This window comes from Chiloscyllium plagiosum, unplaced genomic scaffold (genome assembly GCF_037043375.1).
Source record: "Chiloscyllium plagiosum isolate Xiang-an unplaced genomic scaffold, Cpla_swu_hap1 HiC_scaffold_35, whole genome shotgun sequence".
Taxonomy (NCBI): Eukaryota; Metazoa; Chordata; class Chondrichthyes; order Orectolobiformes; family Hemiscylliidae; genus Chiloscyllium; species Chiloscyllium plagiosum.
Window position 1 is genome coordinate 10,420,093 of NW_028270173.1, and position 25,240 is coordinate 10,445,332.

Below are 25,240 nucleotides of genomic sequence, written 5' to 3' on the forward strand. Positions count from 1 at the left end.
GGCCTAGTCAGCAATGCCCTCATCCCATGAATGAATTTAGAAAAAAGTTGAGCTGACTGGAAAAAGGCTGTGTTTCTTCAAAATGTGAGGAGTCTCTGAGAATTATCAGGGGCCCGGCTCTCTGTTGCAATCTGCCAGTTTATTACAACGGTTAGTGTTCCTGCTGGTTCTCTAATGATACGTACTTGAAATGAGAACAGGAGTGAGGTCATGCGCAATAAGAAAGGCTTGTACATGTTGCACCATCCTGATCTGATATTCTCGGGTCTGATAATGTCCGTGACCCAGCATCTGCACTTGTTCCAGCATGTGCAGGATTTGCACCTGGTTTTCACTCACCATGAAACAAAGGGATTGTGAGCACCATGGAGACTGTAACACCGACCACTAACTAGAACTATACTGGCAGAGAAAGAGATACAAACAAACAAGGAACAACAATAGAACAAGAACGTGACTCTTTGACACTGCTTCACTATTATTCAGTAAGATCACAGCTGACCCGATTTTAACCTCAACTCTACATTTCTGCACATTCCCAGCAAACTTTCACCCCCTTGGTCATCAAAAATCTATTGACCTCCACCTTAAAATTATTTAAGGATTTCAAAGTTTGGGAGAAGATTTATAGCTCGGGTGCTCGTAGTTGTGGTTCTGTTCGCCGAGCTGGGAATTTGTGTTGCAGACGTTTCATCCCCTGTCTAGGTGACATCCTCAGTGCTTGGAAGCCTCCTGTGAAGTGCTTCTGTGATGTTTCCTCCGGCATTTATAGTGAGTTGTATCTGCCGCTTCCGGTTGTCAGTTCCAGCTGTCCGCTGCAGTGGCCAGTATATTGGGTCCAGGTCGATGTGCTTATTGATTGAATCTGTGGATGAGTGCCATGTCTCTAGGAATTCCCTGGCTGTTCTCTGTTTGGCTTGTCCTATAATAGTAGTATCAGATTCAATCGATAAGCACATCGACCTGGACCAATATACCGGCCACTGCAGCGCACAGCTGGAACTGACAACGGAAGCGGCAGGTACAAACCACTATAAATGCCGGAGGAAACATCACAGAAGCGCTTCACAGGAGGCTCCCAAGCACTGAGGATGTCACCTAGACAGGGGACGAAACATCTGCAACACAAATTCCCAGCTCAGCGAACAGAACCACAACAACATTATTTAAGGATTCTGCACCCACTGCCTTTGGAAGAAGGGAATAACACAGACTCAGAATCCTCTGAGATAGTAAAAAAAAACCCTCTTTCCTCTCTCAGTTTTAAATAGGCACTCCTTTATTTTTAAACTATGACGCCTGGTTCTAGATTCTCCCACAACAGGAAACATCTTTTCCACGTCCACCCTGGGAAGTCCCCTCGGGATCTCCAATGTTTCAATTAAGTGAACGCTTCTAAACTCCAGAATTCTAACTCTAATCATGCAATCTCCATTCTCAAAAGTAACTGCTTTTCATTTTGCTTTATGATGCTTTGTGCTTTCTAAACATGTTTAAAAAGCTGACCCTGATGCATGACCTACCGACTTTCCGGCAACTTCTCTAGTCCGGCAAAGGCCCAGTCCTGAGGCTGCAGGGTTAGGTACAACCTGTACTCAGAAATAAACATAGGACCTGGGGTCTAAGGGCTAACTGCAGTGAAATGCGATTGTCAGCACAGAGGGTCACAAGAATTTGTGCCAAAATGACTAATGTCTATTTTACATCACACTGAAATTCCCAGGGCTTAAATTTGTGTGTTATATCTATCCCTGCATTGCTCAGTCCCCATGCAAAGACCAGGGAGGGAGAGTTTGCTGCATTTACATCTGTTCTGAATGAGGACCAAACGCATATGTCGTAGGCTTCTGAGGGAGTCAACTCTAAATTGATTTTCTCTTTATTTCTGCCCATCTGAAATCTGCACTGTATTTTCAGGAATCCGAGTGCATTTGGATGGCATCAGAATGAGCTTAAAAATGTGTTGCTGGAAAAGCGCAGCAAGTCAGGCAGCATCAAAGGAGCAGGAGAATCGACATTTCGGGCATAAGCCCTTCTTCAGGAATGAGGAGGGTGTGCCAAGCAGGCTAAGATAAAAGGTAGGGAGGAGGGACTTGGGGGAGGGGCGTTGGAAATACAATCGGTGGAAGGAGGTTAAGGTGAGGGTGATAGGCCGGAGAAGGGGTGGGGGCGGAGAGGTCGGGAAGAAGATTGCAGGTCAAGAAGGTGGTGCTGAGTCTGAGGGTTGGGACTGAGAAAAGGTGGGGGGAGAGTAAATGAGGAAGCTGTAGAAATCTGCATTCATCCTTTGTGGTTGGAGGGTTCCTAGGCGGAAGACGAGGCACTCTTCCTCCAGGCATCGTGTTGCCATGGTCTGGCGATGGAGGAGGCCAAGGACCTGCATGTCCTTAGTGGAGTGGGAGGGGGAGTTAAAGTGTTCAGCCACGGGGTGGTTGGGTTGGTTGGTGCAGGTGTCGCAGAGGTGTTCTCTGAAACATTCCGCAAGTAGGCAGCCTGTCTCCCCAATGTATAGGAGGCCACATCAGGTGCAGCGGATGCAGTAAACGATGTGTGTGGAGGTGCAGGTGAATTTATGGCGGATATGGAAGTATCCCTTGGGGCCTTGAAGGGAAGTGAGGGGAGAGGTGTGGGCGCCAGTTTTGCATTTCTTGCGGTTGCAGGGGAAGGTGCCGGGAGTGGAGGTTGGGTTGGTGGGGGGGTGTGGATCTGACGAGAGAGTCGCGGAGGGAGTGGTCTTTCCAGAACGCTGATAGGGATGGGGAGGGAAATATATCCTAGGTGGTGGGGTCTGTTTGGAGGTGGACGCGTCATTTCCGCCACCTCCAAACAGACCCCACCACAAAGGATGCAGGGGAAGGTCGCAAGAAATGCAAAACTTGTGCCCACACCTCCCCCCTTACTTCCCTCCAAGGCCCCAAGTGATCCTTCCATATCCGCCACAAATTCATCTGCGCCTCCACACACATCATTTACTGCATCCGCTGCACCCGATGTGGCCTCCTCTATATTGGGGAGACAGGCCACCTACTTGCGGAACGTTTCAGAGAACTCCTCTGGGACACCCGGACCAACCAACCCAACCACCCCGTGGCTCAACACTTCAACTCCCCCTCCCACTCCACCAAGGACATGCAGGTCCTTGGACTCCTCCATCGCCAGACCACGGCTGGAGGAAGAGCGCCTCATCTTCCGCCTAGGAACCCTCCAACTACAAGGGATGAACTCAGATTTCTCCAGTTTCCTCATTTCTCCTCCCCCCACCTTGTCTCAGTCCCAACCCTCGAACTCAGTACCACCTTCCTAACCTGCAATCTTCTTCCTGACCTCTCCGCCCCCACCCCTACTCCGGCCTATCACCCTCACCTTATCACCCTCATCTTAACCTCCTTCCACCTATCGCATTTCCAGCGCCCATCCCCCAAGTCCCTCCTCCCTACCTTTTATCTTAGCCTGCTGTGCACACTTTCCTCATTCCTGAAGAAGGGCTCATGCCCGAAACGTCAATTCTCCTGCTCCTTGGATGCTGCCTGACCTGCTGCGCTTTTCCAGCAACACATTTTTAAGCTCTGATCTCCAGCATCTGCAGTCCTCACTTTCTCCTGGCATCAGAATGAGTCAAGTTCAAAATTGGAAGGTTTCCTTCTTTAAGCTTTTTGAATCTTTGCCTAAAATGCATGAAGGCTGGTTTGATGGCTTCAAACTTCAAATGTTCACCCACAAGAGAAGGAATTTTTTTCAGGTTTCCTTGGGGCCCAATTGGTTGCACATCCTCCTCCGTCACATGCGAATTCCACCTTCCTGTGTTAATAATATTGTCTGAGATCTCTTGACGTAAATTGCTGACGGCAGGAATTGAATAAATGTCGACACTGCATGCTACTTGGCACTGGCTGAGGGTCTGCTTTCTACCAGATCACTGCGAAAATACCCGGGCAGCTTTTACTCTGAACTGTTCATGAATGATTCCAAAGTGCAACACTACCACCTGCTGTTGAGAGGGGAAACATTTCTGTACCCACTCAGGAATTGTTTTTGTTTTGGATCAATGATTAAAACATTAATTAATTATCACCCGCTGGCTGGGTCTATTTCTGAGACAAATCTGTAACACAGTAGGGATTTACATTGAAGCACAGGGTTGCAGGGTCAGATTTGGATGCCAGTTTTAATTGTGGGCATGAACACACAAAGGGCAATACTGAGCTCCAGACGTTCAATAGAGAGGGAAGTCAGGAAGGGAGATGTGTTAACAAGTAACCAATCCAGTACCATCTGTTTGACACTATCAACATAAGGTTAAATTAGGGAATAAAAAGTACAAATATCACATTTTAAACCAACAGATATAGAACAGAAGATGAAGGTTGTTTGGCTGGATGGTTGGTTTGATGCCAACAGTGTACGTCAATTCTCATACCAAAGTGTCATCTTCTCAACCTAACTCCCTTGCCCGAGGCATAATGACCCTACGGTTAAACCACCACCAACCATCTCTCTCTCTGTAATGAGAAAACAGGGGTATGGAGACTTTACACAGAGCATGAGAAGCAGGAGCTGGAAGAGATGATTACGATCCCTCACACCATTCAGGAAGATCATATCTGATTTAACCTCAAATTCTCAGTGCCAGCCTGCTTCTGAGATCCGTTTGTCCTTTCTACTCAATTCCAGATTCACCAAGTGGGGCCTAATCCCTGATTCCCTACCCACTGTTCAATCTCCTTACCCACCTCCATCCTATCCCAGAAAGTGCCCAGAGAGGGATCTATGCAGGTTACTGCCGGAGCCAATCATCTTAAATGGATAGTGTCCGTCTGTATTTAAACAAAACACGGTTAACCAATTTCACAAAACATTCTCAGTCCCTTTATCAATGCAGAGAACCAATGGAGGTAAAATACAAGGCTACTATTCGGGCAGAAATGATTAATTGTTCATGGTGTCAGGTGGTTTTGGGTAGATGTGTAACGTCTGCAAACTAGGAGTGTAGTGGGAGTTGAAGAGGATGATGGGTGGGGGTGGAAGCGGGGCTGAGGGGAGGGGCTAGGGTGGGGTGGGGTGGGACGGGATGGGGTTGTGGAAGGGGAAGGGATGGGTTGTGCGGCTTTGTGGCGGAGTTCCTGTGTGGTGACACCTGAAGTGTGCAGTAGGCCTGCTGAGCCTGTCCGTGGCTGGTTAAGGATCCCACTCGTCGTCATGGTGCTGGGCAGCTATGACAATCACCACGGTCAGGATGGCACAGAGGACCATGGAGGCGATTCCCACGGCGAGGCTGATGAAGGAGAAATTCCGGGCTTCACGGGAGGCGATCTCTGCTGACACCATGTCCCCACGTGCGATGGCGGCCCGCACCTATTGACGGAGAGAGAGGCATGGATGTTAGTTATAAATGAAATCAGGATTGAAAGAAAACCCTCTGTCGCGATCAGGGATGGAGGGATGCACTCGCTAGGGCTGCCAACTCCGGTTAGAAATATTCCTGGAGGATTTACTACAGACTTTCCACAGAGTAATAGAGGCTCCCAGCACAGAAAAAGGCCATCCAGCCCAGCCACTGTATGGCAGCTCAAAGATAAGCACCTGTCTATTCTAATCCCAGTTTCTAGCACTCGGCTTTGGCATCACAAGTGCATGTTTACATATGTTTTATAATGTTACGAAGGATTCTGCCTCTTCCCCCCTTACAGACGGTGAGTTCTGGATTCCCATTGCCCTCCAGGTGAAAATAATCTGCCTCACATCCCCTCGAAACCTCTTGCACCTGAACTTAAATCTATGTGTTCTGGCTATCAAGGGGAAATGTTCCTTCCTGTTTACCCTATCTGTAGCCCTCACAGTGTTATACATCTCAATCGTGTCCCTTCTCAGCCTCTTCCTCCATCTCCCACTTGCTTCTGTCTTTGATCTTGTCTTGCCAATTGGAAAGCAAGCCAACTTTTTTTTTGAATGGCTTAACTGGGTCATTTGTGACCAATGCCAATTCTGATATTTTTTATTACAAATAGGGGAGACTTTCAAAGAGATTGAAGGTCAAGACCCCACAATTCCCCTTTAATTTCCCCAGTGATTTTTCTCCCTGGAATTCTCTCCTAGCAGTGACCTGGAATGCTTTGAGAATTTAGATCAATCCTGGAGGCCAGTAATATCCTAGCGATTGCTCATGTCAGGTGCATTTCTCCCGAATTTGTTTGCCTCCTACTTTGGGCTGAGCAATTCCACAAACCCAAATTCTCAATGGGCTTTCCCAGTGCACTTCGGGATAAATGAAGTGGAATGTACCAAGTGCGGAGGGTCAGGAAAACTGAGAGGTTCCAAAACGCACAGCTGTCAAGACAAAGTGGACGATAATAAATCCAAGAGGGAATTCTGTGGAAACATCTTCATTAGTGAATGGTAAGAAATGGAATGGTTGAGGTGAATTATCTACTCACAGCATTTATTGCTCATCCCTAATTGACCAGAGGGCAGTTAAGAGTCAACCACACTGCTATGTGGCTGGAGTCACATGCAGACCAGACCAGGTAAGGATGGCAGCTTCTGTCCCTAAAGGGCATTAGTGAACCAGATCTGTTTTCCCAACCATCAGCAATGGCTTCATAGTCATTATCAGACTCATTAATTCCACCATCTGTCATGGCAGGATTTGAACCCAAATCCGCAGAACATTAGCTGAGCTTCTGGATTAATTGTCTCGCGATAATACCATTGGACCATTGCCTCCCCTGACTAATGTGTTCGCAATTAAAGGGAAACTCAATAAGCAAATAAAGGACAAAGAAAGAGAAGGCTGAGATGCAATACTGTGGGATGCTTATGGACAGCATAGATCTGTGGGCCAAACAGCCTGGTTTTGCTGCTAATTTTAACTATTTCTAAAGAATGCCAATATTTCACAGCTTGTGCCACTTGTTCATCACTTATGGGGCCCTTATTCATCTTCATTTCTGTACTTGGAGTGTGTGGCAGCTGTCCAGGAAATTTAATGTTTTCCTCACTTTCCATTCAGTGAAACAACAAGTAAATTTGAGGGCAAACTTCCCATTTGGGATCGACTTTGGATTTGGACCAAGTAGATCTGAGGGCAAGTGGCCAATTTGGGGTTGATTTTTACAACAGAAAGCAGGGAAGTTGATTAAACTGGAAAATGAACTCCATTAGGGAGCTAGGTTGTGATAAAACAGTAGCATTGCAATAAGCCTAAACCAATAGAGATGGATGAGTTAAGTCCCAATTAGAATGTTAAATACAGTTCTACCACTGGGGCTCAAATCAAAAGATTTGGTTACGTGGAATTGCTCAGTTCAAACCTGCAGCAATCGAACGAGAGGGAACAGAATGATGAGAAAGTGGAAGGATTGGATTGCGAGGTCTATGAGCATGCTCACACTGGGAAAGAGATGGTTGCTAGGTAACTCCACTGCTGTTTTTAGGAGATTGCTTGATGATAAACCATGGGGAGCTCTGTCACCTTCTCTGCAACAATTGAACAGAGGACATGACCTGCACTTGGAGGGGATAAGATCAAATCTAATCTGCAGAAACAATATTTGAGAAAAGAGTCTGAGTGATCAGTCTGTCGAACAGATCCCTTGGGAGATTATAAAGGCTGTTAAGCATTGATTATGTCAGACACAAATTAAGTAGGAGCTTTTCAAGAAATAACGTCTGATATGGACATATTGTGTCCATTTACAGCTATAAATATTTTTAAAATATAAAAAAAAGAAGGCAGGCACAAAAATGGCTGTTAATTTCAAATATAAAAGTGCAGCTTTGTAAGTGTGATTTCCATGGCTGTTAAAATAACTCCACAGAGGCCGATATCCCATCACCAAGTCACCATTTATTTGCATGTGAAAAGTCCTTGCCACAGATCCAACTTCCTCAGAGCCAGCTCTCAGAGTGCACAGGATGTCTGAACCTCCTGTTTATATCTGTCAGCCAGGGCTCCCTGATTAGACCAGGTTAACAGCCCCAATCAGGGAACTTATATTCCATGAGCTCTACACGTTGACCTCATAATCATCACAACAGCTATGACTCCGATAATTCCAGCTCTACACCGCCCTCAGCCTAGCTTTGGTTAAAGCTGTGAATTTTTGTCCAGTTTACACTTTCAGCTGTGTAACCCGTGATCATTACTCATACAGTGTGAATCAGCAAAGATTCCAGAGTTCCTTACCACCTGACTACAACCTGACAGGATCTTCTTGAATCACTCCAGTCCCTCTGGTAACTTAGACTTGTCTGTCGCAATTTGATACAACTGAGTTACTTGTCTGGACACTTCAGAGGGCAGAGTCACATTGCCGTGGGTCTGGAGTCATGTGTAGACCAGCCCAGGTTAGAACAGTAGGTAAGCTCCCACCCACTTCATGAACCAGATGGGTTTTCACGACAATTCAGTAGTTTCATGGTCACCATTTCTCAAATTAACTTGCAAATCTAGTTGAATTGCTCCCTCTTCCATACCAGATCACATTTTACAGTCGTACTTTCAAGATGTTTATAATGCCTAGGCAAGGGGAAACTGTTTAATGTATTGTGTACAGCTCTGGTCACCGCATTATGGGAAGGATGTGGGAGCGTTGGAAAGGGTTCAGAGGAGATTTACTTGGATGTTGCCTGGTATGGAGGGAAGGTCTTACGAGGAAAGGCTGAGGGACTTGATGCTGTTTTCATTGGAGAGAAGAAGGTTGAGAGGTGACTTAATCAGAGGGTTAGATAGGGTGGGCAGTGAGAGCCCTTTTCCTCAGATGCTGATGGCTAGCACAAGGGGACGTAGCTTTAAATTGAGGGGTGATAAATGTAGGATAGATGTCAGAGGTAGTTTCTTTACTCAGAGAGTAGTAGGGGTGTGGAACACACTGCCTGCCACAGTAGTAGACTCACCAATTTTGAGGGCATTTAAATGATCACTGGACAGACATATGGACCAGAGCAGAATAGTATAAGTTAGATGGGCTTCAGATTGGTTTCTCAGGTCGGTACAACATTGCAGGCCAAAGGGCCTGTACTGCGCTATAATGTTCTATGTTCTATGTAAAGGCAAAGAACATCTGAAGCAACATTTACGACAAACTCACTGACAAATTTCCAACTGAAGCAGGGACTCAATCAGAGGTTAGACTGCATGGTGATGTCTGTGTGGCATTCCCATGAAATGAGATGCTGATGGTGAGATTCCCTACCTGAAAGACATTTTAACGGGGAATCTGGGTCCTCACATTGGAACAATAAAGGCTAAACCGCTAAGCCCGAAAACATTCAATCTAAAAAGTAGTCTGGATTCTGGGTGGCCTGTTACATTTACAGATCTCCAGCCGATGGTGACACATGGTCAGGGAGAAGGTGGAATGAACTCACCTGTGCAGCTTTGAATATGGCAAAAATCCCAGTTGGCCAGAAACAGCACACTGTAGTCAACACTGCGATGGGTAAGTAATCGTGAGGGGGTCGTGGAGGGCTCACTATGGTGACGTTTGCTGGCATCTGCTGGCCACCTGATACGACTCCATTGTTTCCTGGGAGATACAACCCCACGTTCTGAGGAGAGGAGAAGCATGTTACCTGATTGTTCACATCACACAGCCTACTGCTGTAGGTAGAGGAAGTGTGAAGGCAGCCCCAAAAGTCCTGAGCTCTCTCCCAGTGAGGAACTTGTGATCTGGATTGGGCCACAGACCAGAGACTGGTCAATCTCAGTATTGTAGCCATTGGTCCCCTCCAATGCAGGCCCTCCCAGAGCTAGCAAGGGGATGATATGCAGTTTGCACAGGCAATAGCACACAAATGACACTACGGCAACATCTCTGGTGTCCGTTCTAATCCCCAGTGTTTGGAAAATTCGCCACCTGTGGCCATGCTTTCCAAGTTTACTTTTTCGCTCACTGACACAACACGCCTCCCACTCCCAATGGCAACCAACCCTATGGACCCCAACTTTATATCTCCTCAATCCCCACCTTGGGAAATAGATGCTGCCTCTGACAGTGAAGCACATCTCCCCACAATGAACAAATGGGGAAGATGTGAGCTCAATGCTGTCTCTCCTGCTGTCCCCTTCTGCCTTGCTAATCTCTCCTTTGAATACTCACCACAATGTTCTAGTGGAGTTTATAAAATCTAAATGATAAGAAGACTCCAAATTCAGTGAGAGATCCCAACATTCTGTCTGGTCTTTGAATTGTTATCCTACATTGTTTATTCACCTTGGCTACTATTTGCTAAAGCAAATGCATATTTATCATCTATCTTTTCTAACCTGTGGAAACACCACACATTAACCAGTGTTAAATAGCATCTTACTGCCCCATCAAAGATCAGTGTACAGATTGGTCCATCATCTGTCATCTTATGGTGAGAGGAGGTAAACTTCAACTTGTTAATAAAACTTCTGCATGGTCACTCGTTGGGGATACTATCCTGACTGGAAATTCAGACATGCACATCTCCCATTTTCATCATGAGCAAAGAAAGGGTGAACAACTCTCCAGCAGTTATATCCACTGCTGTCAGTATAGAGTGAGGAAGAGAGTTGGTGGAGGGAGAAATGGAGGAAGGAAGAAATGGATGAACAAAAAGTACAAACAGAAAAGGAAACAAGGATGAGACAATAGAATGGATGGAGGGGAGGAGGAAGAAAGGAAAATAGGAAGGGAGGAAGAAGGAAGGTACAAAGGAAAGGAGGAAGGAAGGAATGGATGAAAGAAGGAAGAAAGGGAAGATTTCTGATGCATCTTTCACAGCTTCAGGTCTTCTAGAACAGGTGTTGCGTTTTTAAAAGAAGCTGATAGTTGAAGGATAATTATTGGCCCGGACATAGAAAGTTTGCTCTTGCTCTTTTTTAAAATAGTGGCCATGGCGTCTTTTCAGTGCACAGGAAAGAACAGAGGCTAGGCAAATCTGTTTGATTAATCCTCACCTGTCAATCCAGCAAGGAGGGTGACAGGAAGGAGGTGCTTAGTGCAGGGAAGGTGGACAGGGGAGTCACCATGTAATAACCTGATGCAAGAAGCTTGTCTGATATACCACACCTTAAAGCTTTTCCTGTGCTGATTACCACACCCAACCTTACTGAGACCAACACAGACTACAGGATGTAAGCTGGTGCATGCTGGTTCTATGATTTGCTACAATGCTGGGTTACTCGAAGAATTAAAGAAATGCACTGCTCCGTCTCCCCCACCCTCCACTAGAAGTTTCCAATTCTGTGACCCTGCACCATAAATTTGGAAGCACTAGCTTTCTGAGCGCTGTTCCTTCGTCAGTTGGTTGAACATTCGTCATCAGGTGACAACCACCTGATGAAGGAGCAGCGCTCTGAAAGCTAGTGCTTCCAAATAAACTTGTTGGACTATAACCTGGCGCTGTGTGATTTTTAACTTTGTACATCCCAGTCCAACACTAGCATCCCCAAATCATACACCATAAATGTTCACTTTAACAGGAGAAAGTGCATGCACAGAAAGCCCATGCAACACAATGATTAATATCCACTTGGTGCTGGAGTGAACCTTTATTAGTAGCAATCTCAACTCGGTGTCAAGCTCAAACCTAGCTCTTGGCCTCTGATTTCACTAATTGCACTGATTTCCGGTGGGAAGCTATGAAGTCCATTCTAACCTCATTGGTCCAATACAGGCAATACATGAGACCATTGCCACACACCAATGCCCTACTCCCAGGCCATTTCCCTTTGATCCCGTGATAAGCTGTGTGTAGAGAGTCTTACTTACATTTGTCATTGGATAAACTGGTACGTAGGCAGCACAGGGCTGGTACTGCATGGGATAGCCCTGGTGCCCATACCCTGCTGCCCCCATCGGTCCTGCTGGATGATTTGCGGGTATGGGGTATCCTTGTGATGAGCCGTTGAACTGTGTCTCCTGGACGAAGCCTTCTGTGCCCAGTGTCATTGTGGGAGCGTGCATGGACATGGAATAGGCTGGCGATGTACTGTTTGTTGTGGCCTCCTGCACTGGGTAAGGTGGAGGTGACATGGGCGTTTGGTGCCCTCCATCCTGTAAGGCTTTAGGAGAGAACAAGGTTAGAGTTGAATGGCCTGTGTCCAGCAAAACTCTGCTGCTCAATGACATCATCCTTGCTTCGACTCTCTAACAACATTGGACTATGACACAGCAAAATAATTGCTCTTTCCTCCCTTTGTCATGGCCCTGATTGGCTGGACCAATGCCTCTCCATCTCTCTCTCTCTCACACACACACACACTCAGTTTATCCAACTTGTGTGTTTATCTGAACCTGTGGTGTCCACACTGTTTATTATCAGTCAGTTATAGAGGCTGCTGAGGAGGAGGTATTCCTTTCTCCGACTGCATGAGGAGTCAGCTTCACAGGGGTATAAATACAGTCAAGAACCAGGGGCAATATCATGGAGGAGTTATTTTTTAAAAACAAAAAAATTATGATCCATGATTTCACGGCATCCCAAAGTGTTTCACAGCCAATTAACAACTTCTGAAATGGAGTTACTCAGCCAATGTGCGCACAGCTAGAGGGGAACTCACAAACAACATGTGAGTCTTTGCCTGGGACACACAGATCCTACTGTTCATAACCATCTTGTTGTTGCACTCTATGTCCCTAGTAATAAAACTCAAGATACTGTATGTTCTCATTAATTGCTTTTCCTCTCTCCCTCTCTCTCTCTCTAAACATTATTATACATGATTTCTGCACTGATCATGCCCAGGTCACCTCTACTTCTATAGCTCCTTATGTCTTCTGATCAGAATTAATCAATTCATATTTTTCTGCATTGAATTTCATCCACCACTTGTCTATCCATTTCACCAGCCTGTCTATGTCCTTTGAGGCTGTCCACCTCATAGTTCATAATACGACTACATTTTGTATTGTCAGGAGAAATTAAAGAGCTTTACAATAATCAAATGTATCCGAAGTGGAGTCAATCTTCCAACACAGCAATTAAACTGTATTCCAACAGACATCAATATGACACAAGCCAGTGCTTCTGTTGATGCTGACTGAGGAATGAGTGTTGATGGAGGACACCAGGAAGGGCTCCTGTGTTCCTCTTTAAGTAGAGGCTGTAGAGGTTTTAACATCCAGCCCACAGGGTTTCGTGTCTCATCTAAATGCAGCACCTTTAGTAACCCAGCTGTCCCTGCAGCAAATGCATCAAACCTGCATTACACTTGCAATCACCTGCAATGGGAACTGAACCAACAACCTCAGGTGCAGGAGCTCCAGCTGTTAGCTGCAAATCCTAAACGTAGGAAATATCAACGGTGTTCGATCCTGAGAAAGCATTTCCCGAGCACTACAAGTTAGTTAGTCATTGACTTTGGTCCTCTAATTAGCTGTTGAAAGCTCTTAAATAAACTTTTGCTCCTCCCTTCAAAATAGATGGTGAGAGCTGTGAGAGAAAGGAAAGAATACGTGCTTATACCACACTTTCTCATTCATTACCGAACAGCCCCATAGGGTTTGCATCCAATGAAATACATTCTGAAGGACACTCGCTGCTGCTACATGGGGAAAAATGGCAACCAATTTGTGTGTAGCATTTATACATGGTATTAAATTAAATGGTCAGTAGCTAGGAGAATTCCTGACTTCAATCTGAGCTAAACCACTAAACATTCAATCATGACCACAGCTCATCACCTCATCAGAGTGATGGCTGGTCCAACAATGAACTATACTTTGTTAAATTCTATTGTTGGGACGTGAGCATGACTGGCAAGTTTACTGTCCCTCTCCAGTTACCCAGAAAAGATGGAACTGGGATGTCCCTGAATTAATGTAGTTCACGTAATGAAGTTCCTTTGTATTCTTTGTCACAATTTAATACAAGTAGGAGTGAATAACAAACCAATAATTTCATGGCCTCTTTTGTTTGACCAATTTGTTTCAAAAAAATTGCATTCAAATTCTTGCAATGTCCATGGCAGGGGGTTGGGACTACATCAGTCTAAATATGGTTCTGTCGAGGGTCTTGAAATTATAGCTTACTGACAGTCAACAGTGTCACACACTGAACTAGACCAATACTCAAGTAGGGGAGTGTGAAACATGGTTAATTAATAGAGAATGGGGTTTTAGAAAGCTCTGATGTGCTATGACAGAGAGAAAAAGAAAATTAAATGGAATTGGAAAATGAAAAATCATATATAACTGGAAACAGGAATATATGAGAGATAGAGGAAGGATATTCAGAAATGCCAGCCTTGATTGTATCTTAAACACAGATTGGCAATACGTTAGGTTCAGGCCTTTGTCTTACTTTACACACTGCCTGGGCCTTTTCCACTGAGTCTACAATCAAAGCACAAGAAAGACGTGTGGTGGACAGTTGCCTCTTTTCCCCCTTGACCAGTTAGGTGCAAATCGAAGCGAGTTCTGTATGTTTGTCTTTAATTTGGCAGAAATGCTATCTGTTAACTTATGCCTTTATTCTACAACGCTAATGACATTTTCAGTCTGATAATGCAGAAACAAAAGTCAAATAACATCACTGAGCCCAAGGGATAGGATTTTGCAGGATGAGTCAGCTAAAAACTAAAGGTTAGAAATATATTCTGATTGAGGTCAGTTGAATTGGAGGTTCACTGCAGCGAGGCTTAAATTACCACAAACCAATCCTGCTTATTTGGATCTGCACTGTCCTGTTTCCACACAATGCTTTGACGGTTGTTACCTTAAATATTATCTAGTGAGGAGAAAGTGAGGACTGCAAATGCTGGAGATCAGAGCTGAAAATGTGTTGCTGGAAAAGTGCAGCAGGTCAGGCAGCATCCAAGGAGCAGGAGAATCGACGTTTCGGGCATAAGCCCTTCTTCAGGAATGAGGAGGGTGTGCCTGCTTAAGAAGGGCTTATGCCCGAAACGTCAATTCTCCTGCTCCTTGGATGCTGCCTGACCTGCTGCGCTTTTCCAGCAGCACATTTTTCAGATATTATCTAGCGAGACAAATTTCAGAAAGTCATATGCTTCTTTCAGGCAAAGGGTATGGAGGCTGATCTCCTGAAATTCCTCCCCCCCAGTTGGCTTAGATTGGGTGCTACAAGACACTATGAAACAGTTTCTGTTCCTCATGCTGTCCTACTTAGCACTGAAACTGATCCAGGCCTCTCTTGAAGTGAAAGAAAACTGCTGAGAGGAAATGTAAAATCACAATCTGTGCACTGGCTGTTTCAGAGCCAGGAAGTAACAACACTAACAACAACTTGCCTTTTACACAAGGCTCTTAACAGATAATAACATCCAACAGGCGTGACACTGTGGCAACGATTAAACTTTGACACAAAACTAATTGCGGGCCCAACACTTGAGAAGGTGATAGTGAGCTGCCTTCTTGAGCTGCTACGATCTAGTTGGTGTAGGTAGACCCACAATGCATTTAAGGAAGCATTGCCAGGACAGATAATTGAGAACCTGGTCAGCAAGGTAGGTTTTAATGAGTCGAGAGTGTGTTGCTGGAAAAGCACAGCAGGTCAGGCAGCTTCCCAGGAGCAGGAGAATCGACATTTCGGGCATAAGCCCTTCATTAGGAACAAAATGCTGATTCTCCTGCTCCTCGGATGCTGCCTGGCCTGCTGCGTTTTTCCAGCAACACACTCTCGACTGTGATCGTCAGCATCTGCAGTCCTCACTTTCTCTAGGTTTTAATGAGTGCCTTGATGGAATAGAGTGAGGTTAGACTGGCAGAGAGGTTTAGGGAGAGAATCCTGGTATACAAGGGCGCAGACAGCAGACAGCACTGCTCCTAATGGTGGGACTGGTGGAAAATCAGGAACAAGCGAGAGGATAGAATCAGAGGAGCACCAATTGTTGGGTGGGGGGGGGGGTTCAAGGTTTCAAAGAGATTACAGGGATAGGAGGGTCAAGGCCAGGGTGGAATTTGTACTTAAGAATGAGAATTTTAAAACGCAGATAACAATTAGCTCATCAGTGAATGATCACTAAGTCTGGTTGAATCTCTGGAGATATGAATACAAGACCAACCACTGCCCTGACCTCATACCTACCATCATTGGTCAGCTGACATGTTTACCATTGTGGTTCCCCCAGCTTTCTATGCCCCATTTGAAAGCAAACAGACTCTTGATGCCTAACCGGAAGATGTTTTTATTCTCTTTAACTGCCAACTGTAATACTTTTGCAACTAATTAAGTAAAGCAAACAAAGAAAATGGAGAAAAACCCATCTATTTTAAATGATCCAATGGTTATTCTCTCAGGTTTGTCCAGGAGATTAATTTTACTGGGCTCCTGAAACCCAACATATCCATCCTGACTTACGGTAACGTCACCACAGTCCTATGCGACCATTGCACTGCTCTCTCAGAGAGAGAGAGAGAGAAAGAAAAAAGCTGATGGTAGTTTTACCTGAGGGTCATAACACCTCAGGTGAGGAGAGAGATTGGGAAGGAGAGTCCTTCATGGAGAGCCCACACGCCAGCAATACAGCCAACTGAGTTAACCAACTGAAGTATAGATGACACACATGTACATGTGCGAACACAAAGTACAATAGTTAGGAAATACCCTGTTGCATAATTGAGGATCTCCATTTTGTTAAATTTTTCAAATGCACACACATGTGCACTGCACATAGACAGTCATGTTTACTCACACACCTATCCACAGTTCCTTTAGTCAGGAAATAGTCAAACAGCATAACCAATGTGCAAAAGCTTATTGTTGATCAGCAATACCCACATCTCTAGGGAAACCTCCACATTGTCTCATTGATGGAGGAATGGTGGCCCAGGATGTTTTGTGAATGTTAAGTATCCATGTACTCGAGCAGCAATGGGATATTATTGGGTGACACCTGAAGGAGACCTCATGGGGTCACATTCGGAGTGGGTGTGCAACAGGCATGGTGGGAATCAGACAGCAAGGACCAACTCTGCCAAGCTGGGGTTACACTTTTACTCACTCAGTGCCAACAAAAGCCCCACTATGATTGATCCCATCCCCTAGAGGACCCCCAGACCTCATCAAGTGCAGTAGTTCATCAAGAGTCAAGGAGGAGGTTAAACCTCACTGAACCTTCAGACCAACATAGCTTGCCTCCCTTGACCACTTAAAGTGTTTTCCTTGCATGATAGATATGACAACAGAAAGATGAATGTTACATCACAGAATTGTTTCAGTGTGTGAGGAGATCATTTAGTCCATCATGTCCGCACTGGCTCTCTGACTGAGCAATATGATTTAATGCCATTCTTCTGCTGTTCCCACAATGCTCTGGATATTGTTTCTATTGCAAGTTACCTTATATAGAGACATAGAGATATACAACACGAAAACTGACCATAAGACCATAATACCATGACATAGGAGCAGAAATTAGGCCATTCAGCCCATTGAGTCTGCTCTGCCATTCAATCATGGCTGATAAGTTTCTCAATCCCATCCTCCCACTTTCCCCCCATAACCCTTGATCCTCTTTATATATCCATCTCCATCTTAAATATACTCAATGACCCAGCCTCCACAACCTTCTGTGGGAGGGAATTCCATAGATTCGCCACTCTCTGGGTGAAGAAGTTTCTCCTTATCTTCATTCTAAAAGGTCTTCCCTTTGCTCTAAGGCTGTGCCCTTGGGTCCTAGTCTCACCTACCAATGAAAGCACTCTCCCAACATCAACCAAGTCCAGGTCTTTCAGTATTCTGTAAGTTTCAATTAGATCCCCACTCATACTCCATCAAGTATAGACCCAGAGTCCTCAAATATTCATCATGTTAAGCTTGTCATTCCTGGGACATTTCTTATGAATCTCCTCTGAACATTCTCCAGGGCCAGTACATCCTTTCTGAGAAATGGGGCCCAAAACTGCACACAATACTCCAAATGTGGCCTGACCAAAACCTCATAGAGCCTCAGAAATACATCTCTGCTTTTATATACAAGTCCACTTGAAATAAATACCATCATTGCATTTGCCTTCCTAACTACTGACTCAACCTGCAAGTTTACTTTGAGACAATCCTGGACCAGAACTCCTAAGTCCCTTTGCACTTCAGATTTCTGAATTTTCTCCCCATTTAGAAAATAGTCCATGCCTTCATTCTTCCTCCCAAATTGCATGACCTCACACTTTCCCACATTGCACTCCATCTGCCACTTCTTTGCCCACTCTCCTAAACCTGCCCAAATCCTTCTGCAGCCTCCCCGCCCTCCTCAATGCTACCTGTCCTTTATCTATCTTTGTATCATCTGCAAACTTAGCCAGAATGCCCTCAGTTCCTTCAGCTAGATTGTTAATGTATAAAGTGAAACGTTGTGGTCCCAACACTGAGCCTTGCAGAACACCACTTGTCTCTGGCTGCCAACCTGAGAAAGACCCTTTTATCTCCACTCTCTGCTTTCTGCAGAGACCCTTCAGTCCAACCCATCCATGCTGACCAGATATCCTAACCTAATCTAGTCCCATTTGCCATCACTTGGCCCATATCCCTCTAAACCCTTCCTATTCATATCCCCATCCAGATGCCTTTGAAATGCTGTAATTGTACCAGCCTCCACCACTTCATTTGCCAGCTCATTCCATACACACACCATATTCAATGCAAAAATGTTGTCCCTTCGGTCCCATTTAAATCTTTCCCCTCTCACCCTAAACCTATGCCCTCTAGCTTTGGACTCACCTACCCCAGGGAAACGACCTTGTCTATTAACTCGATCCATGCCCCTCACTTCTATAAGGCCACCCTCCCCAGCCTCCGATGGTCCAGTTTCAAGTTTCACAACCTCCTTCCTACAGGAGGGAGACCAGAATTGTACACAATATTCCAAAAGTGGCCTTAATACCATCCTGAACAGCTGCTCTGAACCCTCTACTTTTTGATCCTCGAATGAGAGGGAGCAGTCTCTCTCCATCTGATTTTCCAGATCTCTTGTGATCTTGAAAACCTTTATCAAATCTTTGCCTCTTTTAGCTTTCCCCTCCCCAAGTATAACAGTTCCAGCTTCCTCAATGTACCTTCTGAACTGAAGTTTCTCATCCTGGGAGCTATTCTTGGAAAGTTACCCTGCACTCTCTCCAATGCATTCACATCCTGCCTAAAGGACGGTGCCTGGAACTGAATACAATACTCCAGCTGAGGTTGAACTCGTGTCTTATATGTTTTTTAATCAATCTGATCAGTGATATTACTACACAATTCTGGAGCAAGTGGAACTTGAACCCAGGACTCCTGGCACTGAGATAGAGATGCTCCTAATATGTCAGAAGAGCCCCATAACAAGTGTCTTATTCAGATTCAGTATAAACTTGCATCTGGAGTCATAGAGTTGGAATCATAGATTCACACAGCATTGATACAGGCCCTTTGGCCCACCATGTCTATGCTGACCAACAAACTATACTTATTCCATTTACCTGCACTTGGTCCATAGCCTATCATGTCCTGGCATTTTAAATGCTTATTCAGATGCTTCTTAAATGTTGCTAGAGTACCTGCTTTCTACCACCCTCTCAGACAGTGCATTTCTTATTTTGAAACTTCCTGGATGAAGATCTCCTCTAAACCACTGACTGCTCATCTTGAACTTGTGCCATCTGGTTTTAGACACATCTGCCATAGGCAAAACATCGTCACAGTCAACCTGTTTACATCTCTTATCAGTTTCTGTACCTCAGTCAGATCGCTCTCAGCCTCCTCTCTTGTCCAGCCTATCCGATCTCTCCTGGTAAATGAGAGTTTCCAGCCCAGGCAACATTCAACATTCTGGTGAATCTTGTCTGCACCCTCTCCAGTCCAATCACCTCCTTCTGATAATGTGGTGACCGGAACAACACAAGGTATTCCATCTGTGGTCTAAACAATGTTTTATAAAGTTGTAACAAGACTTCCTTGCTCCTGTATTCTATGCTCTGACTAATGCATCCTGTATCGCTCCTTCCCCACTCTGTCTCCCTGTGCTGACACCTTCAGTGATCTATGGACTTGTACAGCGCCTTTGTTCCTCAGTACTTCTGAGGGACCTATCATTTATTATGTAAATCCTTCTTTTATTGGACCACACACACTTGTCAGGATTAAATTCCACCTGCCATTGCTCTGCCCAATTTACCAGCTGATCAATATCTGAATGTAGCCTGAGACCATCCTGCTCACTATCAACAACACCATCAATTTTCGTATCATCTGCAAATTTACTAATTATAACTTCTACCTTCACATCCAAGTTGTTAATGTACATAACGAACAGCACTAGTTCCTGTGATATACTGCTGGTCACAGGCTTCTAATTACAGAAACAACCATGCACCATCGCCCTTTGTCTCCTATTTGCAAGAAATCTTGGATCCAGTTTGCTTTCGATCCCATGTGCTCTTACCTTTTGGACCAACCTTTCATGTACTCTATGCCCTGATTAAAGGAGCCTAAGATACTGTATGCTTTGTTAACTGCCTGCTCCATGTGTCCTGCTACCTTTAGTGATATATGCACTTAGGTCTCTCTGCTCTTACACAGCCTCTGGGATGCATGCTTTAAGTTATATTTCGGGATGTTTCCACCAAAGTGCATCACCTCGCATTTCTCTGCCTGGAACTTCATCTGCCACCTCTCACCCACTCCACAGACTTCTCTGTCGTCCTCATGGTTTATAATGCTTTCAATTAAACTTCCAAATTGCCCGTGCATAGCAAGATCTCAATAATTAATATACATCAGGAAAAACAGGGATCCCAGAACTGGGCCCTGGGGAAATTTATTACAAACCTATCTCCAGAAAAAGATCCATGAACCATGACTGTTTCCTAGCCCTAACCTAATTTAGTATCCAAGTTTATTCCACGAATTATATATTCTTCCTATTATGTGGTATCACATTGAATGCTTTTAGAAGATCAACTATTTGACTATAGAGGTCATCACAGTTGCTGAAATTGACTTCAAGTTTTGAACTTCTGCACACCAGAGAGAGAATCTCCAAGCAAGACAGGCATGGAGCAATTGTACGGACTGATCTCATTTTAACTTTACACGTAACTTCTATCCTTACTCACTTTAAATCTGTGTTTTAGTGCATGATTCTCTACTTCTGTAACTTTCAGCTACAGTTGTACAATAAACTAACATTTTACCTCGTTAAGCCATACAGCTGTGCTGCTGATTATTTCTAAATTAAAGCTCTCAAAACACAGCTAAAATGACTTTTTCAAAAGAAATTAGGAAGGCAAATGGAATATTGTCCTTCAATGCCAGAGGGATGGAGTTTAAAAACAAGGAGGTTATGCAGCAGCTGTACAGGATGCTGGTGAGTCCGTACCTGGAGTACTGTGTATAGTTTTGGTCTCCTTACTTGAGAAAGGACGTATTGACATTGAAAGGGGTGCAGAGGAGGTTCACGAGGTTGATTCCAGAGTTGAAAGAGTTGGCTTATGAGGAGAAATTGAGTATAGTCTCAGTCAACGCATTGGAATTTGGAAGAATGAGAGAGGATCTTATAGAAAAGTGTAAAATTATGAAGGGAATAGAAAAGATAGAAGCAGGGTGGTTATTTCCATTGGTGGGTGAAACTAGTACTAAGGGGCATGGCCTCAAAACAAGGGGGAGCAGATTTAGGGCTGAGCTGAGGAGGAATGTCTTCACATAAGGGTTGTGAATATATGGAATTACCTGCCCAGGGGAGCCATTGAGGCTACCACATTGAATGTTTTTAAGACAAGCTAGATAGATTTTTTGAACGGTAATGAAATTAAGGATTATGATGAGTGGGTGGGTAAGTGGAGCTGCGGCCACAAAAAGATCAGCCATGATCTTATTGAATGGTGGAGCAGGCTCGATGGGCCAGATGGCCTACTCCTGCTCCTGGTTCTTATGTTCTTAAATGGGATGACCAATTCATGCTGTCAGTGACATATATTTTCCATAATAAAGGTCAGCCAGAGAGAAGCAGATCAATAGTCAGATGCCCCAAAATGTATAGAAGATGGGCAGGTGGCTATATTAGCTGATGTACACATTGCATTACAAACACAAGCAGACAGACAAATGGAGCTAGATGTCTAGAGACTTGTTTGTACAAATGTACTTTGGAGTTAACAGAAACACACCTACATGGGCATTTTTCAATGCAAAGTGAGGTGGGTAAATGTGTCAAAAAGAGAAAGGGAACTAGCAAGCCGATGAATTATTCTTACAAATCATGGTCCTTATTTGCACATGGAAAGTTTTCAAAAAGATAAATGAAGAAAACGACATAAATGCTGGAAATACTCAACAGGTCTGGTAACATCTATGGAGAAAGAAACAGAGTTAATATTTCAGGTCAGTAAACTCATCATCAGAAGAACAGAGAAATAGATCAGAGAAAATACCCAAAACGGGTATAGGTATCCCCTGCTATCTGAAGGTAGAGTTTTCGTATGAAACCTTTCGTAAGTTGAAATGGCGTAAGGCGAAGAAGTATAGTTTATATTGTAAAATTTCGCCTTCTATCATAAAAGTGAAAATCCTCTTCAAATTTCTTTCGGTTAGCAAAACCAGGTAGGTCTTTCATAAAAGCAAACGTTCGTATGGCAAACTTTCGAAAAGTGGGGGATACCTGTAACGGAAACAAAACAAAATGAGATTCTAATTTAAATTTGCTGAACTCAAGATTGAATCCAGAAGTTTGTAGAATGCCAAGTTGGGAGATGAGGTGCTGTTCCTTCCGTGTGTGTTAAGTTTCAGTGAGACACTGCAGGAGGGTAGGGACAGAAAAATCAGAGAGTGAGTAAGGTGGAGAGTTAAAACGATAAGTGACCGGGAGCTCAGGATCATGTTTTCAGACTGAATGGAGGTGTTTAAAAGCAGGCACCCATTTTTGGTATTCCATCCAGTTCTTAGGACTACACATTCAGAAAGAGAGTGCATTTTAGATACACAGGAGTAGTTGAGGAAATGAAGAATTTCTGTTATGAAGACAGGTTGGAGAAGTTCAGAGTGCTTTCATTGGAGGAGAGCAGGGAGAGAGAGGGATTCAAATTTGTGAAGGTTTTGGACAGAGTAAATAGAGAGAAACCGTCCCCATTCAGGCAAGAATCCAGAATGAGAGGGCACAGATTTAAAGTGATTTGGAAATGAAGAAGCAAAAGTGACATGAAGGAAATTTTTTCTGTACAAACATTGGCTGAGGTCTGGAATTCACTACCTAAGAGTGCAATAGAGGCAGGTTCAGTTGAAACAATCAGAGAGGATTTTGATTGTTTTCAGAAAAGGCATGATGTTAAGGGAGAAGGTGGACGAATGATATTTAGGGAATTGTTTGAATTTGAAGAGCCATGCTAGGTTGACTAGCCTCCTTTTGTGATGTAACAATTCTGTGACTCTGTGTGGTCCTTCAGGCAGCACGATGGCTCAATGGTTAGCACTGCTGCTCACAGTGCCAGGAACCTGGGTTTGATCCCAGTTTCAGGTGACTGTCTGTGTGGAGTTTGCACATTCTCTCTGTGTCTGTATGCGTTTCCTCTGGGTGCTCCGATTTCCTCCCACAGTCTAAAGATGTGCAGATTCAGTTGACTGCCCATGGGAAATGCAGAGTTACAGGAATAGGGTAGAGATGTGGGTCTGGGTGAGAAGCTCTTCAGAAGGTTGGTGTGGACTTGATGGGCCGAATGGACAATTTCCAGTACAGGGATTCTATGAAACCCTCTCAATGTTGAGGACAGCATATTATGAGCTGAAAACGCGTCTATTGAATTAAACAAAGTGAATGAGCAGTTCATTTGCTTCTGGCAACATTGGTTGAAGGACAAATCTTAATCGGGAAAACAGAGTGCTCTTCTGCAGGGGGCTTATCATCTCACCTAGAGGCACACTTCCTCTGTCGATACAAAGATACTGAATTTGATTTTAGCAAGCCCACGCACTGGAGAGTGCCTTTAATGTACACCATTCTGGCTTTGAGCTCAGAGTACTACAAGTTGGACCAACTGGTTGCTCATCCACACCAGGATATCGTATGGTCAGAGCATCTATTCCTTCATCTCCAAACTTGCTGGAGGAATCTTATCTTTGTGATGGTTTAAACAAACAAAGATCCAATGACATGCTCCAGCACCTCAAAATGTAGTACTACAGCCCTGCTTACACACAACTCTGCATTACAAATCTTGCATGCTAATTGTCGCCCCCTACACCTCGTCATATCCTAGACCCAACTTCCTCATTTTCCCATTACGGACATCAGTCATCTCCCAGATCTAACATCCTATCATTCCCATTTTACATCTCAGCATATGCCAAACCTTACTCCCCAACATTCCCACTCCACACTTCCGAATATTCTGCTCTCCCCCTCAAGATATACCAGATGTAACTTCCCATATTCCACACAGTGTTTCCTTCTGGCAGTGTTCCACATTATGACAAAACACATCGCCCCATTGAGCAGATCACCGCAGGATGTCTTGTTATTGTCACTTTAAATTTGCCACACATTAAAAAGGCCTGACAATAATTGGAAAGCTGTACTGGAAGGGGATTTTACTTCAATGTGACATACTTCTCCTTGGAGAGGCTTTCAGGCCAGGATGAACCACTTCAGAGTTAGCAGGTGTGAAATCAGTCCGTCTGCCTGTTGGCCCTGACTGCTGGTGTGATTTTAATTGCACCACCCTTCCAGAGGGAGCTACAATCATTTGCGTCTGATGGGCATGAGCAAAATATGATTGTAAGCTGCACAACTCAAGCAGAAAAGAAGCTCATACTAAATAATAATTACTGGTGCAAATTAACTTGGCACCTGTGGAAGTGAACAACTCAGCGTAACTGGGACCTGTTAAAATGTTGGTTCCTATTTTATCTCATTTGTGTTTTTTTTCTTTAAAACTCCAGTCATGGGATCTAGGTATCTCTTGTTAGAACAGCTTCTGTTGTTTGAAAAAGAGGTACTGAGCTGATCTCTTAAATACGCTCACGGTTAGTGGGGGAGTTTTAGGATTATGATCCAGTGACATTGAAGGAACAAGGAGAGTCCCAGTTCAGGACGGTGTGTGTCTCAGTAGGTTCCGATGTATCTGTTGCCTTTGTCTTTCTGGGTGGTCATGGTTGTGGGTTTGGAAGGTGCTGTTGAAGAAGCTTTGATGAGTCATTGCCGTATTTTTTGTACAGTACACATTGTGGATGGTGTGGATAGTATGCTCTGCTACCACTTTATACAGGTGGTGAATATTTAAAGCGGTGTAGGAGATGCCAATCAATAGCCTGCCTTGTCCTGGAGGCTGCCAAGCATTGTAAGTCACGTTGA

The 25,240-nt window shown here is 44.4% G+C and overlaps 1 protein-coding gene across 1 annotated transcript in view; it reads right to left on the reverse strand.

The window, feature by feature from the left end:
- Positions 1–3,530: 3,530 nt before the first annotated feature.
- The window catches only part of prrt1 (proline-rich transmembrane protein 1), a 72,583-nt gene continuing 50,873 nt past the window's right edge, over positions 3,531–25,240 (reverse strand). The window contains exons 2-4 of the mRNA XM_043677805.2: positions 11,739–12,031; positions 9,367–9,546; positions 3,531–5,352 (exon numbers count right to left, since the gene is read on the reverse strand). Of these exons, the coding sequence (XP_043533740.1) occupies positions 5,176–5,352; positions 9,367–9,546; positions 11,739–12,031 (650 nt within the window). The 3' untranslated portion in view covers positions 3,531–5,175. The remainder of the gene's footprint in view (positions 5,353–9,366; positions 9,547–11,738; positions 12,032–25,240) is intronic.